Source organism: Azolla caroliniana, unplaced genomic scaffold, assembly GCF_043228905.1.
Source record: "Azolla caroliniana isolate FFs.n. ecotype wild unplaced genomic scaffold, voAzoCaro1.0.p SCAF_20, whole genome shotgun sequence".
Lineage (NCBI taxonomy): Eukaryota > Viridiplantae > Streptophyta > Polypodiopsida > Salviniales > Salviniaceae > Azolla > Azolla caroliniana.
This window is the reverse complement of record NW_028230455.1, coordinates 10,127,007-10,145,520: the sequence shown is the minus strand read 5'-3', so window position 1 is coordinate 10,145,520 and position 18,514 is coordinate 10,127,007. Positions and strand designations below refer to the sequence as shown.

General features: G+C 37.3%; 1 protein-coding gene across 1 annotated transcript; it reads left to right on the top strand.

Annotated features, from left to right (window-relative positions):
* Nucleotides 1–15,901: 15,901 nt before the first annotated feature.
* On the top strand, nucleotides 15,902–17,850 carry LOC147850952 (protein MIZU-KUSSEI 1-like). The gene has a single exon (XM_087335780.1). The coding sequence runs from the start codon at nucleotides 16,258–16,260 to the stop codon at nucleotides 17,185–17,187; it is 930 nt and encodes a 309-aa protein (XP_087191906.1). The 5' UTR covers nucleotides 15,902–16,257; the 3' UTR covers nucleotides 17,188–17,850.
* The last annotated feature ends 664 nt before the right edge of the window (nucleotides 17,851–18,514 follow it).

Sequence of the window (18,514 nt, the reverse complement as noted above, 5' to 3'; positions counted from 1 at the left end):
GGTTCTAGAACTGATCCAAAACACCCTTATCAATACATAGTACAAAATAAAGAGTTAAAGCATAGACTTCTTTTCAAGTTAGAAGTAAGAGTTATCGTGTTTGTATTTAACTTTCTTGTAGACATTTGAAATTTCACCACCATTTCTAGTTAGTAATGTCGCTTGCATTAGCTTCATATCAAAATCACGATGCTTTCAAAACTGGCTAGCGGGATCAAACTAAATGGAAACACCTTCGTACGCATTATATATACCTTTCTTCCTTTTTACTCCTAAAATAAGCTTAACATACCATTATATTCGAGAGATCCTTGAAAGAAGACATTAAAAGTAGTGAATGAGAATGCAATGTTATGAAACAAAGAGATTCATGGCATTAGAATGAGACTTGGACATTGTGATGTGAGTGCATTACATTGTAGTCGATAAAGATGTAGCCACTTTCCAAACAACATTCTTGAGAAATCAAGAACATGTTATGATCAAAACTTAGAATTGCCCCAAAAACATGACCAAAATTGCAAGCACAAATTCTTAATTGATTGATTATGTTTCAGATGCAAGTGTAATAAAATTCATCATGATCCATGCTACTTCTTTTGTACGAGGGGTATATAATAATCCTTTTGGAAATCACATGCTTGGAGTAGAGTTGATATCTGAGGTGTTTCTAAAATAGGTTAAACTTAGAACTAAAAACTCATCATGTCTACGTGAAGTGAAAATACATTTCAATAAACTATAATCTCCACGCAAGTTTGGCATCACTTTTTCCAAAGGGTCACAGTGTCATCTAATGCCTTCAAATTGCATCTTGAAAAAATTACGAGAATGCAAAAATGTTTTGGAATCGTCACATGGAGATTCAAACAAGAAATAAAAAGCAAAAATCAATCAAACCTATTTTTTAGAAAAAAGAAACAAATAGTAAATTATAGTTGGTTGCCTTTACGAATGCCAAACCCATGCTCGAGGACAACCTTTTGCTTTTCGATTTAAACAATTGGCGTTGCTTTTTCTCGATCTCATTGGTGCAAAATACTTATCTTATTTTATTAAAGAGGGATTCCATTAAGATGGAATGACACACATATATGTAAATGATATGGCACGACAGTTATGACCGCAAGATAATGATGTGTTTATGGCTTATTGCGCATAGAGCCTTGCCAGTAGGGACGTGGGGTAAAGGACATTACTCTTGCTTTCCCATGCCTCTAGTTCGTTCACCCTCAACTAGGCAGCGGCTCTATGGGGAAGGACATTACTCTTGCTTTGCCATGCCTCTAGTTCGTTCACCCTCAACTAGGGACATGCTTGCTGGAACTGTCTTGAGGATGATGTGGCGAAATACAATAGCACATGCAAAGCTAAGTACATAGGGGAGAATGGAACTGTTTGATTGATCGCCGACAACAGGGTACCTACAGTTATTGCGCAGAAGCAAAAACTTGGAGATCTATGGACACCGCTTGCACCCATTACCATATGGTGTATATGGACAACAAGGTGTACCAGGGTATTTTCAACAAACAAACGCTCTCCACCTGAATCGATTAAGCTAATATGGCACACACTAATAACTACATTGAGAGCTCAATATGAGCGGATTGATGGTACTGATGATGCTTCAAAATTAATGAGGCTGAATTTCAGAAAACGTTGGTGTACTACACCGATGACCACAGTAAATGGAATGGATATACGATGGTAGTATGTAGTACCCAGATGGTTGTTCCCCCCTCCCATTAGTTGAACGAGGGGCATGAACGAGGTGTAATATGGGATATTAAATGCAAGTGATATGTATGAAAGGATGGATAGAGACACATGTGAAAGTGTAACATAAATAAATGAGATCACTTATGAAGGATAGGATAGTCTAGGCAAAGAATACCCGAGAAAGGGGTCAAAGTTCTGTATACATATTATAACTAATGGAGTATATTCTTTTTTGGAAAAGAAAAAAAGAAAAAAAAGATGGAATGACAAACATATATGTAAATCCTATTCCCTTTCTTCATGCATCTTTGGGATAAGAGATAAAGGTTTATAACGTCTACACAGAAAGTAGCAATAAATTCTTTTCAAAATGTTGATCTTCGCATGCATTTGGAATCTTTCTTGTATCCTAATTCATCATTGTTTACATAATCAAGTGAGGTGATTTGGCAAATATTAAGTCTTGTTTTGTATCTATGCAAGTTTAGTTTAGTGATCATAATAAACTATGGCTTTAGAGATTCATTAAAGATGTAGTGGAGCATAGTACATACCACAATGTCTATTGTTTAAGTTGAGAAACAAAAGGAGATATCTAACCACATATGGCTTCAGGTTTTACATCCAAAGGTGATGACGAGATCAAGTATTCAACTAACAAGCATCAAAATCTAAGGGGAAGACAAAGAATGAACAAATCAATAAACGATAGAAGTTTTTGCTCGTTTCTTTGTTTGAAGGTTGAATAAATTTGGCCTTCTAGAATTAACATCACAAGCTCTATCATCTCTCGACTATTAAATTAACAAGGAAAGTCCGTTAGAACTTGTTTTTACTTGTTTAAAGGGTGGTTTTTTGTGTAGATGTATTTTGAATAATCATTTAATGCTCTACACATGTTGTCCTTCTTCATCTCACTTCCACACATTTCCTTGAACCACTTTTTGCCTATCAATTTCAATTTGATTTGTTGTCTAGTATTTGATAGGGGGGTCGCTTTGTATTGAAGATTCCAGTTCACTCTCGGCCATTTATGCATACCCTTATTTTTCTCCATCCCTTTCCCCTCCTCTTTTCTAGCATGCATGTGCCTTTTCATTTTTGCTATCCCCTTAATATATTGGGTTGTCACCAATGACTTAGCTTGCTCTTTCAAGGGGTTGACGACCTTTCCTAAATTTAATTCTCCTACCTCATCCATACTTTCATGACGCATCTAGATCGTATCATCCACTAACAAGTTGTCTTCTTGTTGTAGTATCTACATATCATTAATAGCTTCACATTGGCTGGGCCACAAAAGATGTAGGTTATATGAATCGTAGCTTGCTAACTTGGAATATACAAGGAATTGGTGGCACCCAATTCCAATTGAAAAAGAATGTATTGGTTGTTGAAATTTAGCGTTGCACTGAGGCAATGGTGCCTCATGTTATCATGATGTAGGAGCACCATCTAGATGGGGATAAGATAGATAAAATTGGAAGCATTTGCCCTGGGAATTGGACCAATACATGGTCAACAACTATAGGGGATAGACAGATTCATGGGGGAGTACTTATAGCTATGAAAGCTAAGTTTATTGTTGCATGCACAGGCAGGGGGAGTTTAATAGAGGGTCGTGTTATCTACATAAGGATTAAAAACAGATGTGAGAACTTGGGCATACTAAACATATATGCCCCAAATTCAGTTGCCGAAAGAAAAGAATTTTGGTTGCAACTAGTGGACAAGAAACCGGATGCTGAGTTGTGGATCATTAGAGGAGACTTTAATATGGTGGAGCAACCAGAAGATAGAAGAGGAAATGCAAATTGCACGGTGCAGGGAGCGGAGAAGTACGCATGTGATAAGTTTTGTTTAGCATATAATGTAATAGATTGTTGGAATGCACCTAACTTTCAAATGCAAAAAGAAAAATCTCTTCTATACTCTAGAGTAGGAGGAAGCATGCATGGGAGGATGATGTCCAAGCTGGACAGATGGTATTTGGACCTTCAACTCATTGATAGGAAAGGCAGATGCACTATTTGACCTGGAACAATGTTCCTAGATCATGCACCTATTCTATTGCATATACAAGAAAACAATCAATGCAAGCCACAAAATGTGAAGGTGAGCAAGGAATTGGTTATGGATACTAAATGGATTGATGATATACGGAAAATATGGTCTAATATCAAATGGAGGTACCTTGATCCTGCTCATAGGATGGCTTGGAAACTTGAGGAATGTGCATGTTTTTTTCGGAAGAAAGCGGTTGAAATTAGAAAAGAGATAAGGGAGAAAATGCAGAGATTGCATTGGACAATCGCTTTTATGCAACGACTAAGAGAATTATACCCACATAATGTATGGATTGAGGCCCGACTAGAGGAAGCCAAAAGCAAATTAGATATGTACCAGAAATTAAGGATTACCTATGCATATCGTAGTAGGGCAGCAAGTTGGATGAGAGTTGGAGATCGGGTTACTAAAGGTTTTTTTGAAGTTGTCAAATGCAGAGGATCTGGGACTCAACCTTCATGTTTAAAAAAGACAAATGGCACACTGACCACGTGCAAGGAGGAAATGCTTGAAATAGCCACGAGCTATTATACTCAACTACTAAATGTATGCAAAGAGGAACAAATTGATCAGTTGCCTTCAAAAATTTAATTAATAGGATACCAAGGAAAGTTACTACTCATATGATGGGGAAGAACTTTAAGATGCTACGTTCAGTACACCAAGGATGTCCATTGGTCCCGTAGTCATAGCGTGAATCACACACTACGTGAAATATGTAAAATACTATATCTGATTTAAAGTACGTATAATAAATAAAATAAAATATTAAAAGTACTTATTACATATGCATAGGGCAAGATTCGAACCCTACACCTCCACGTAAACAAACCCCAACCTTACCATTGTACTAACTTATACCAAGTGTACTAATATAGATTTAATATATATAAGACTTTTATTTACGCCTACCTTTATTAAAAGGTAAGTCATGCATTTTTTTTGGAATGTTTGAATACTTTATTTATAAGAAAAATGTACACTAATAAAAAAATGACTCGTGCACAAGCATGAGTACTATATTTAGGAAATAAAAGCATAGTGTAAAAAAAAAGGCAACTCATGCACATTTAGTGTGTATGAACACTTTAGAAAAAGCATGAAGCTATGCTTAGCCTCTTCTATCCATATATAAGGAGGAGAGAATGATGTATGGGAGTTGCTGATTATTTTACAAGAATTGATTAATAAAAAAAAATACTCGTGGGATTCACGATTTTGCCATCTATTTCTCTCTTACATTCTAAGTATCAATTACTACACTATACTTGTGGGATTCACGAGTTTTTCATATCTTTCTTTCTTACAATATATTTCATATTCTTAATTGCCTTAGAATTTTCTTTTCTCCTAGTCCAAAACCTCGGTGGTTCCCACCCGATTCACGCAACGATCCGGAGTCGAAAGGCACGACACTGTACCTATACATCATTGCAACAAAAGCTTTGTATTATCAAATTGCTGATAGATCTTGGCAAATACAGGGCCTTACCTTGCCTGATGATGTCGGAATGGTGCTTGATACGGCATATGTTGATGACACAACGACCTATGTCAAGGGTGATGCAAACAACTTGGGCAGATTGCAAAGTGCAATTGATGAGTTCTATAGGGGATCAGATGCTAAAATAAATTGGAATAAATCAGTGGGCATTTGGATTAGTAATAAGTCTGTGTTAAATTGGGTCCCTAACCCCAATTTCAGGTGGTTGGGGAGAGGAGAAGCTACTAGATACTTGGGCTTCAAATTTGGTATGGACATCGGTCGAGCAGAATACTACAATCTACTAGTGGACAAGATAAAACCGAAGCGAATATGGTGGAATACAAGAAACCTATCCTTTGCGGGCAAGATTGTGATTGCAAATCAGCTTCTAATGGCTACTATATGGCATACTCCTGCATGCTAGATAATCATGCCCATGTCGATGAAATTGATAAAAAAAGATTATCAGAAATTTCTTATGGGGGGGCACAGAGGAAAAACAGGCTCGTGCAAAGGTTGGTTGGACCACACTTATAAAAGGAAAAAGTGAAGACGAGTTGGGATTGATAGATCCCATGGTGCAAACGAAGGCCATGCTAGGCAAACTGGTGGTCAGGAGCTTACAACCACCTGAGGCACCTTGGAAAATTCGATGGAGACGTAGATGGAAGATGTGACTGTCAAGACAAGGTGGAGGTTGGCCAAGCAACCCCTTTTGGGGTTCTGTGCCATAAATGTGACCCAAATATTGGGGAAGTATGCAAAGTTTATGTGTTATTGGAATTATGAAAGCATGGCAAGAAATCAAAAAGGGGATCACATGTAGGTGGAGAAATTATGCATATGCCTAGATCTACATGCCAATTGTGTGGAACCCACTAATTAGAGATGTGGATGGGCGGATGATAGGACAAAATCATTGTAGGTTTCAAATGGGTTGACTTAATCAATGCCAAGGGAATGCATTAGTGGAGTGGAAGAGATTTCTGTCCAATGATGTGGGCACTCAAAAAGGCTAGAATATGGAGAATAAGCAGGATTAAAGGCATGCTCAAGAGAATTACATATGCCATTGTATGCAACAGGCATACCTTGGAAGAGGAAGATATAATTACCTCTGAAATTGTGTGGACAATACTTATAGATGCTGAGAATTGCTTAATTGGAATTAATGGAATGAAAGCATAATAGAATGAGGCATGCTACTACAAAATACAACATAGAATGGCAAGAGGTGGTGAGAAACCAGCCTATCAAAGCGAAAGGCCGATTAGGCTGGTTGCAAAAAATGGAAAGGATATGATTATTGACCCTAACCCAAGGGAGATCACACTGACGATAGTGTGTTGGCCAATAGAAGGGCATTCGGATCAACTATCATGCGACCCAGGTGATGTATTTCTAGAGAACTCAAGGACGAACTGAGGGGGCAAAGCTGGTTCAATTTTTTAGGTACAACATGAAAATTGGGAGGCGGATTATTCTAGAACAAGAACACAACAAGATTGCAACACATAAATTTTGCAGTTATTGTGCAGAAGCAAAAATTTGGAGCTCAGATGTTGCTTGCACCCATTACCATATGGTGCATATGGACAGCAAGGTGTACTAGGGTATTTTCAACAAACATACGCCCTCCAACTAAACTGATTAAGCTAATATGGCACACACTAATAACTACATTGAGAGCTCAATATGAACGGATTGATGGTACTGATGATGCTTCAAAATTAATGAGGCTGAATTTCAAAAAACGTTGGTGTACTACACCGATGGCCACATCAAATGGAATGGATATACGATGGTAGTATGTAGCATCCAGATGGTTGTTCCGCCTTCCCATTAGTTGAAAGAGGGGCGTGAACGAGATGTCATGTGAGATATTGAATGCAAGTGATGTGTATGAAAGGTTGGCTAGAGACACATGTGAAAGTGTAAGATAAATAAGTGAGTTTGCTCATGAATGATAGGATAGTTTAGGCAAGGCCTACCCGAGAAAGGGATGATCGGAGTTGTGTATATTTTAACTAATGGAGTATATTCTTTTTGGGGGAAAAAAATGTCATTTAATGCTTTGATAACAAGGAATCTCCAAAATACATCATTTCTTGAAAACATTTCCATTATGATTTGAACACAAGAAAAAGAAGAAGACGAAGATCTTTGCTATTTTTAACATTGAGAAACGGCATAGAATCATTATGGGTTCCAATGCTTAGCTTTACAAAATGCTCCCCTAGAAAACAAACATTGCTTTCTAGGGCACGTCATTCTCACAAAAAAAACATATCTTCCTTGATTAGATATTGAAAACTCGCTTTCCATGCTCTAGCAAACATATCAACACATGTCAAGCACACACCATAAAATATTATTGCAAAGCCAACGTATCTTTACAGTTAAAACACAAACATAACAATATATTGAAACCTTTCCATATTTATGATAATTTGGAATTGTTCCTTCAAGTGTTAGTGACGTTTGAAACCCTAACTTGGCCTTATTCACCTAATCCGCTACAATGGATTTGTTTATATTGGGTCTTCATTGTACTTGTGTTGTTTTAGTCTAGCGACAAGAAAACCGAGCTTTAGAGACAAGCCGGCACATAAACACAAAATCTCCTCTTCAAAGTGAACATATAAACGTAACAAGTGATGACAGTAATCAATATTCGATGTACATACGTCTGATATGTCAGAAGTCACGACAAATATGGAATGAAACATTATCTTAATGTTTTTCATTTAGAAGACAACAATAATTGCTTTTCTAGGCTCTTTCTTCTTGTAGAATGTATACATTGTTTTATTAGAGGTGTATAATTATTAGAATGTTATATATATCCTCCCCATTCCTTGTGCGTGTCTTTTCAATAGGTCGGAAGACAAAACCGGAATAATTATTAAAAACAGGCATATTCGTAAAGATCAAAAGGTCGAAAATCAATTTCCAGTGTAGCTCAAAAAGGACAAACATTCCCATAGTATAGATAAATGTATTGCAACTTTTGTAGTGTCGGTGTCGACGTGAATTAATAATAGCTTACATACTTAATTATGCTCCACGCGCAAGCTCAATCTTCTAGTGTCTATCTAAACTAATGATAGTTTAAGAGCTCACAAAGGCTCCACCTGACTTTGAAATAATTCCCCTTCTAGGTGGCATCCTTTAAATCAATAAAGTTCAATGAATCGCCAATTAGTAAGTCTTGTTTTGTATTTTGTGTTATTTTAGTATTGTGAATTTGCTTTAGAGAGAGGGGAGGGCACTTCACACAAAACTTAATGTCTGGATTAAATTGAAATCCATTCATAAATTGTGAAAGTAATGTGTATACATTGAAAGGAGGGGAAAATAGGAGGGGAAAATTCATCTAAGTCATAGGAAAAATGATTTACGGAATTAGACCATGCTCTAGATCACCAAGTAAGACATGACTAAATCAATCGCTTGGTCTTTCTTCCATTGTTTTTCGACACATTCTAGGGAATAAAAATGATTAGATACCTAAAGTTCCACTACAAACTTTTAGGAATATACAAATTTCTCATATTGACACACAATTCCATAGGTTCTAGGAGTAGGTACTAGGATTGTATAGATACGTTCTCTCTCTCTCTCTCTCTCTCTCTCTCTCTCTCTCTCTCTCAACTCACAAAGCTTTTCTATTACCCATTTGATTACATATAATCTCCACAAAGATATAAAAGCTTCTCATATTCAAAACTAATCAAGTGCATCTTCTCAGAATGCGTTATCGAAGTTCTGTACCACTAGAAGCTTCTTCATTTTGCTCTCTCATAAGCTATCAGAGTTGGTGACTTTCAAGTTTCTTCGTGTTTCTCCAATAGGTGCCAATACACATTGATCTTTGTGACTAAATTGATACATTGTAGTGAGAACTCTTATTAAGATGCGGATTTATGACATGCTAGAACCTTTGTGCCTTCTAGATAATTTATCATCCTCATCATGAAAAGTATTGTTGGTTGGAACCCTATATCTAAAATGTAAACTATCAAAAGTCCTCGAATTTTTTTAACTATGCTAACATATTTTCTTCATTAACATAAATCGAAGTAATATTATCCCCTGCTACAAATGAGATAAAGTTAATAGTTAGAACTTAGAGCTTAACCCATGGGTTATTACCAATATGTACATATCTCATGTACAACCGTAGGGCGGTATAGTGTGTAATCTCGACCATGGCATACGTAAGCTTGGCAAAGTAGGGCAAAGCCGGTGGTTAGGCAGACACCCCATTGTTTGAGGGTTCACATATGGGAACATTTGTGGCTTTGCCGGAAAGCCATGGCACTTCAAGCGTTCTTTCGCATCTTCATGTCGCACACCTCTTAATATTACATCAAGGAATCCTTGATCCAAAGATTACTATGCAATAACAGTATTGATATACACTAAACATTATTTCTAGATACGGTTGTTGGTTGGCGTTTCCTCCAATTCGTCAATACGAGAAGCAAATTACTATGTGAATGAAAAAGTGAGTATCTTTCTTTTGGAAAAAAAGAAGAAGATACACTATCTTTCTTCCTTTCATTGCCACAAATTTTATTTTTTCTGGTTTGAAAGCCTTATTTTCCTTGAACATAAACCACCCACTTATGTTAACATGTACCAAGAATGTGGAGGTGATGATCTCTATATATTCTACTAAAAATAAATCCAATGACTAAGCTAATTGGTGAATAGAGGCATCAAATTTCTCACTATCGAAGAATTTGACAACTATAGAAAAGTATGAGGGAAATTCTAAATCGTTAAATTCATGCCAACGTTTGCTTACTATCCTACAAACTATTGTAAAATATGTTCCTGGGCTGCCATAACACTCATTTCAGAAATCTCTTCTATATTGTTTGACCTCTCAATCCTCAAAACGCTACTTGCGTTACTTACTATTATAATGAGAGAGGGAAATGTGAAATCCACATGATGACTCTATCTTCTTTCATGGACAATAGTAGACACCATGTACACCCAAGAACTAAACTCAAGGAGCCAAACACATTTGATGCATGAAACAATGAACAATTTATGCAAATTGTGTGTGTGTGTGTGTGTGTGTGATAACATGTCGGGTTGAAAGCTTTATCTACATCTGAACATGCACTTCAGAAAATAACTTGCGCATGATAAAATTTACTTCACTACTAGCCTCTAGGTACATTATTTACTCGAGTTGTATTGTGGCTTTTACAAAATTGAAAAGACAATCATGGAAGTAGGAACATTCCCACCAAATCTCCTTAAGCCCTTGTAAATTAATCATGTTAAAAATGTTAGTGAATCATGATTTAAACACATCAACACAATATAAAGTGAGGTGATTGATAGCATTGAGCCGACTTACTATATACACAATGCACTTGCGAATGTAGTAGGAGAACTACGATTTGTCCCCCAATACCTCGATTTCTACAGAACATTGTTCAATAAGTAGGCATTCCTCATTTAATGTAAGTGACAACAAAATCTCAAAGTCTTTGACAAGTAGATGTTTGCTTGCCTTACAAGTCTAAAATACCCAAGTTACCTTCTAAAGTGGCATGGAAGTCAGACAAGTGAGATACACATGGAACTATAGAGTCTAGACATGTAAGTTATTGAAATTATCCCATGTGATGTACATGTTCTTGTTACCCATGTTTCGTAAAACTACAAACTCACATACACATAGCCTATCGTGATCATCAAATTTGATAAACCTATGATCTTAATCCAAAGTGCACAATTAACATGAAATCACGCCATGATGTCCCTTCGATCCTCATTTTTGTAATCATTAACCTAACAACAAACAAGCCACTTCAATGAAAATGTGTGCCTCGAAACATGTAATCATGTTTGTCAAGCAATCAAGCCTACAATTACACACATGTTATTGTGCCGCTTGACTCAAGTAGGGGGCTATAGGATTCGGTTGAGTAACATGATACAAAAGGTGATTTAGGATCCTTTTCATATTCACTATCATATGTCATATCTCCATTGGAATTTTCACAACTTGAGATACAATTGCACATTACCTTCTAGCACTCAATTCATTTTACCCTTGTTATTCATTAACACCTAGGGACAAAGACAAATGTCTTACAAGCTTTCACATGTTTGACTCACAACAAAACCCCATGGGCCATGGTTCACTTGATACTTTTGAGCTTGCTTTTTAGATTGTAAAATGTTTAATGACCTCCGAATAAGCATTTAATGTTCTCGTTCTTGATGACAATGAACATCATCCTTTTCTATAAAGAAAAAGGAGCCTATTTATGAAAAGAGTGACGAACAAACATATTGCGGTCGTACAAAACTGTCAGGTTGGCCAACTTTAAAAGGGAAGACTGCATTTTAACATAGGAGATTTAAGTCACTTATATGTTGAAACTCATCATATTGCATAAGTATAATCTAACAAGTAATCTTCTTTAATACGATGTATGCATGAAGAAATATACATTGCCAGCTTTTCCACCAGATCACATCACATTCAAAATGAATTCAGAAATTTCTCTCCCAAATCCAAACACGTTGTGTAGCTATAAACGTAGTGTATTAAGAAAGTCACAATGTACATGCATATCCAAACAGTATGCCTTTCCTATTCTTGATCCATTAACACAAAATGGATGCTTGTCACTATCTCATATGCATTATTGTCTCTCTCCCTGATGCTAAAACGTTTTTTCCATCCATTCACATAATGAGTTAAAGTTTCTCATGCATAGGAATTACTATGCTAGAATGTGTTGTACATTGTCCCATTCATTTATTTTCGGTTTGGTGCATGTTTCGTATGACCGATTTGAATGCGATGATGAAAAGTATTAAGGGAAACAATTTATCAACAACTATAATTGCTTTAGTGAGGCATTTGTATGTTGTGTAAAATTTCGTGGTTTTTATCTCTTAATAGCGTTTTGAAGTGTGTGAAACCATTACTATCAATTTTGACTAGGATTTGGCAAAATCACATCACATTGGGGCTCATTTTTGTAGTTGGTTACCTTTGGAAATATGTGCACATAATCGTTTGCTAATCTTAATGGAATGTCAAAATGTTTGACACTTGCTCGGGACATCCCTCGAAAATGCCAAATCAAAAGCTTTAGACAAAGACAACTCATATTGGTGAGAAAGGAGAGAAAGAAAGATATATGAGCGTCTTGTAAGAGGTCAAACAAGAGAGTGACAATGTTAGTATCAAAACTCTTGTAACAATAGCCCAACTGATTGTGATACTTCAAGACATTGAATTTTGATGCCAAAATACTCCAAACCATGAATGTGTTATTTCTTTGTACAATCAATCAACAATTGGTACAATAATCCCAACATATGATCTTTTGCTAAACAATATCCATAAGTTCTCCAACATTTTTTTATGATCATTATGGTTAGCTCCTATGATTTCTTCAATGAGCATGCATCTCTATACACTTATTGGCATATTTACGACATCAAACACCTTATCCTGTGCTTCATCAAATCTCACTGAGCAACATAGCATATGAGAGGAAGGATGGATTCCAAGAGAACAACCGATCACATTTGTATCCCATTTTTGTGCAAAAGGTACGACATGATGAAGAAGATGGTGGATGTAACTTGTTCTTGTAGTTCAAAATAGCCTAGGCCAGAATTCTCAAAAAAGAGTGGGCTCCTTGAGTTGGTTTACACATGACTCGAATGTACGTGATTGAAATAGAAGAACCCCATGAAGCAAGCATTCCCAACATTGTGAAATCATCTTATTGCTATAGTTGAGAATGTACAGTTAAGTTGCACACAAGTTGCATTAAAAGGAGAAGGGGAAATAGAGGGTTCTCTTTGTAATAAAGAATCATTTCATACTTGAAATGGCAAATTCCAAGGAACACGCAATATAGGAAGATTTTAGACATCATTACATATATATTCAAACAAGAAAAAAATAGAAATCTCATTAAGAAAAGTAATCTAATTGCATTGCCCTTCGAGCCAAGATTAATAATAATAATAATAATCATACATAAGAGAGTTGCAGTTGTGTATTGGACCTTGGTGCAAAAAACGAACAAAGGGAAGAGGGAATTAAGCTTCTACTGTAACTACAAAGTTTTGTCGTTGTCCCTTCTATCTATGCATGTGGTATTCCAACCTTATCCTTTACAAAGATGTATGCCATGTAAGTAAGGTTTAATTGAATATATTTTTGGATTGAGAGCCAACAAAATATGGTCCTTTTTGACATATACATGGACTCATGGGTTAAACACTACAAATGAACGCATTAGTAGGTTTATTATACTCAAAGAGCATCATGTAAAAGAATGGCTAGAGCACTTCACATATGAATGGTTGATTTTCAATTCATGTAAAGGACAACTACTGCAACACATCTCATTTGCAACTTGTTGACTTCATTAAAACCTCACATTGAGCATAGTTGGGCATCCAAAAAGGAGGGAAAGAAATATCATGCGAATTGGATTGCGTACGTACATTTCCATTGCTCGAAGACTCACTCGTGTATACCCTTTTAGAGAGAAATGGTTATGAAATGGGGAAACATTGGTCATACTTGGACATATTTGAACATGCGCTCCTACTATAGAGGCGTGGAAAAGTCTGAGCCCTCGATAGTGTGTATGTGTGTGTACATTACATGCAACTTGTTTTACTTTTTTATTATTATCAAGGTTGGTGGTATCTGTTTGGAAGGGGTGCACATGTTTGAGATTCACATTCGAGCATATGAGGAAATGTTCTTTTGGTGGTTCTTGGCTTTCACTTCTACGATTGACAAATAGCAATGATTCGACGATGGAGATACATAGAGAGAATTCACAAATAACATTCGACCTAGCAGCAATCAAGAAGTAAGCAAGCTAAAGTGAGCCCTCCATGGTTCTTCGAGTGGATGAGGCAATGGTTCGACGATGGAGATACAACAGGAGAATTCCCAATATATACATTTCTTCGTGTGGGCAATCAAGAAGTAAGCAGGTGCCCGGTGAGTCTGAGTGAGTGGATGGCGTGATGGTTCGACAATTGGTGATGATAACATGAGAGCATTCCGAGATGACCATTTGTTTTTGTGTGGTGAATGAGAAGTAAGTAGCGAAAGTGAGTCCTCCGTGGTTCCGAGTGGATGATGGTCGTTGATTTGTGGAGCTCGAATGTGAGGGTTCGATTGTTGCCGTCTCAATTTTGCACGCGCACGTTCGAGCTAATATATATATATATATATAGGCTAGTCCATATCGAAAAAGCCCCCCTCCAACCAATGCATGCCTGTATTGGCTTAAGTTACCGAAACGCAACATCTTCACCATAAAAGCTCGATATGTGTAGGGGAAGCTAAGTCGTCAAGAACCTAAAACTCGTGTTAGTATCTCTCCCCCCCCCCCCCCTTAATCAATTAAACTTAATCAAGTAATTAATCAATTGATTAGCTTACTTACTAACTAACTAAATCTAATTATGATTAATTAAAAAGAAAGAAAAACAAACAAAACAAAATACATACACGTGTGTGTATGTATATATATGTACATATATATAAATATGATTATATGATATAAGTATATATATAAATGAACCTAATCAAGTAATTAATGAATTGATTAGGTTCCTAACTAACTGACTGAATCTAATTATGCTTAATTAAAAAAAGAAAGAAAAACAAAACAAACAAATAGAAAATATAGATAATCATACATACATACATTATACATATATATACATATATATATATATCTGTGTATAAATGGAGGCCTTTACATTATCTCTCTCTCTCTCTCTCTGTGTATAGCTTCTTCTTCTTCTTCTTCTTCTTCTTGTGTGAGCAGCCCTCTGTCTCTGTCTCTGTTTCTGTCAATCTGTCCACACAGACCCCCCCCCCCTCCTTTGAAATTAGGGTTTTCATTTTCCTCTGCGTTACACTCAGTCAAGTAATAATCATATATAGAGCTACTTCCCCTAGCCCCTCCCTCCCCCCACTCTAAATTAGGGTTTTTCTCTCTTCTACAGCTAAACCCAAATTAGGGCTCCATTTTCCTCTCCCGCACTCTAAATTAGGGTTTTTTTTTTGCTCTTCCTGCAGCTAAACCCAAATTTAGGGCCTCGTGTTTCTGCAGCTATACCTACATTAGGACTTCATTTTCGTGAGCTATACCAGAAATTAGGACTTCCTTTTCCTGAGCTAGACCAGAAAATTAGGCTTTTCATTTTCCACAGCTTCTAGACCTCAACTAGGGGGCCTTCATTCCCCTGAACTTTGGTCCAAAAGTTAGGCCTTCATTTTCCACCGCTTCTAGTCTCCAATTATGGTTTTCAGTTTCATACTTTTGTGTATAGATCATTCCTTTCTTCTGATTTCTCCTCTGAGAGAAGCAAAATTGATTCCTCATCTTCTTCTGAGTTCTCAAATTTAGAGTTTCTGCAGAGGTCAGAAGGAACTGAACTCTAAAGAAATAAAGGGTTTTTGTTTCTCAGGAACTGCTGAAGAAATCACAGTTTCTGCACAGAGAAGATACAAAGCATCGAAGAATTTAGGTTTTCAGCTAAAAATCATTTAGGGAAAGCTTTACGGGTTTGCGATCGTGCTGAAGAGGGGTTATAGTTTTCAGTTGGAGAAATTCAGATTTCTGCAGAGCTCAGAGAGAGAGAGAGAGAGAAATTAGCGTTTTCTGGGGAAGAAATTAAGGTTTCTTCTGTGTAAAAACAGAGCAGAATAAAGAAACTAAAGAATGAGCAGAAAGAGATGTGTCACATGAAGTGAGGCCACTACCATCGCTGAAGAAATTATGGTTTCTTGTGAGCTAATTAATTTCTAGCGAACAAATCAATCAGTATTTCTGCGGAAGAAATCAATTCAGCGATTATTATTCTTTTGCCCTAAAAGAAGAAGAAAGGAAGAAAAGAAAGAGAGAGAGAGAGAGAGAGAGAGAGAGAGAGAGAGAGAAAGAAAGATGAGCTACGAGCAGAAGAAGCTGCCTCACATAAGAATCAATCCAACCGAAATTCGAACCGCTAAACCGGAGATTCGAACTGCACTGAATGGAACCGAACCAGAACCGCATGAGAACCGGTCTTCATCATCATCAGCGGCATCATCATCATCATCATCGTCTTCGTCATCATCATCATCATCATCAGAGAGCATCAAAAACCTAAACAAAAGCATCCTCCAGAATAGCAGTCTGAAAGAAGAGAAATCTACAGCCAGGACAATGGGTAGTGTCTATTTACCTCGGAAGATGGTGACCATGTTCCGAGCCATCCTTGACCACCTCCCATTGCCCCCTATGATGTGCACCTCCTGGCTAACCATATCCATGGGCCGATCCGATAGACCTTCCCTCGGAAACAGAGTAACCGGAACCCTCTTCGGCTTAAGGAAAGGCCATGTATTCTTCTCGGTGCAAGAAGACCCGCGCTCCGAGCCCGTATTGCTCCTCGAATTGGCGACACCCACCAATAGCCTCGTGAAAGAGATGGCGTCGGGCCTCGTCCGGATAGCTCTCGAGTGCGAGCGCGCTCAAACCCGAGGGAAGCTCTTCTCGGAGCCGGTCTGGACAATGTACTGCAATGGGAGGAGGACAGGCTATGCAATCAAGAGGGTTTGCTCGGAGAGTGATTTGCAAGTTTTGAGCCTTGTTAGGGCAATCTCTATGGGTGCAGGGGTGCTTCCAAAAGGTGGTATTAGTGGTGCCGGGGCCGGGGCTGGGGCCGGGCCCGATGATGATGATGAGAGTGGCGGCGGTTCCGATGGTGAGCTTATGTATATGAGAGCAAGGTTCGAGAGAGTTGTCGGGTCCAAAGACTCCGAAGCCTTCTATATGATGAATCCCGATGGCACCGGCGGCCCCGAGTTGAGCATTTTCTTGCTCAGGATTTGAAGTGGCTTTCATTTCTGGGTTGGTTTTTTTGTGGGTTAGTTTGTAGATAGAGAGATGTATGATGTGATTCCTTGGCCTCTACTACTCAACTCAGTCTAAGCCATTAGGATAAGGATGAAGAAGAAGAGGCTAGGGTTTGTTGCATACATGTTGTGCTTGAGAGATCATTTTGGTTTGATCTCCTCTGCAGCCTTTGGTTTTATCTGGAGTCTACAATTTGAGAGAAGAGAGGCTACATTTGATTTCTGATGACATTGTGGGATAATTTGGGGAGGTAAGCATCTGGTTATATGGAAAAGGAAAAGCTTTTGTTGTTTTAGAGAAAACAGCACTTTGAAAGAGAAACTAACTGTATTAGATCTCATGGCTTGAAGGATCATTTGGTTTCATTTGGGCAGCTAAAGTATTGGTTACAAGGACCCTTGTTTGTTGAAAAACACACTTGAGGAGGAAGTAAAATGGGTCACACAATGATCCTTCTTGTGTTAAGGAGGCATGGCATGCCAATTTGGCTTAACTGAATTTGGTTAGAAGAAACTTAGGGTTTCTCTCTTTGTATTTCTGTATAGTCTGAACCAGACTTTCTTTATTTCCTTCCCTCTTTTTACTGTACAATGCTTTTTTACATACATTTGCAATCCAGAATAAAGGGGTTCATGATCATATATACATTTCAAGTGAATGCTGCTGTTGCTGTGTACGCAAAATCTTCTTGAAATATCAACATTGTGGGTGTCTATGTAAATTCCATTTTCTGCATGCAAGTTTGATCAGTTGTGGGGTTTTGGGAGGGATTGGTGTTTAGATATTATAATTTCACTGATCAGACCACAGCTATACATGCTAATATGTATGTGTTTGTATATGTATAATGTCATGTATATACATGTTGATTCTCTCATATTATATGTATATGTGGAGACAAGTCTTTGGTAAATCAATACACTGACGTTTCTGTGATGATTAGGTACATGCTATGTATATGTATGCATAATCTCATGTATTCATTCCATTTCTTCCCATGTGTATGCATGCATATATAATCTCCTGTATATTGTTTCTTTAACACTTGGGTTTGGATATCTTGTGGATAGATTCTCATCTGTTTCTTGGAAAGTATATGTGGAGAAAACAAATCTTTGGCAAAATCATTACTCTCATTTAGTGTGAATTTCTTACTCTTGCAATGATTTGTGTGTGTGTACAGATGTGTAGTAGATTGGTTAAATGGCTTATTCTGTAAATAGATTGGTTATATGGATTATTCTGCAAATACTTAGACCCATGATAGTTGCAAAGTGCAGACTCTGTAATGTAGGCCCGCAAA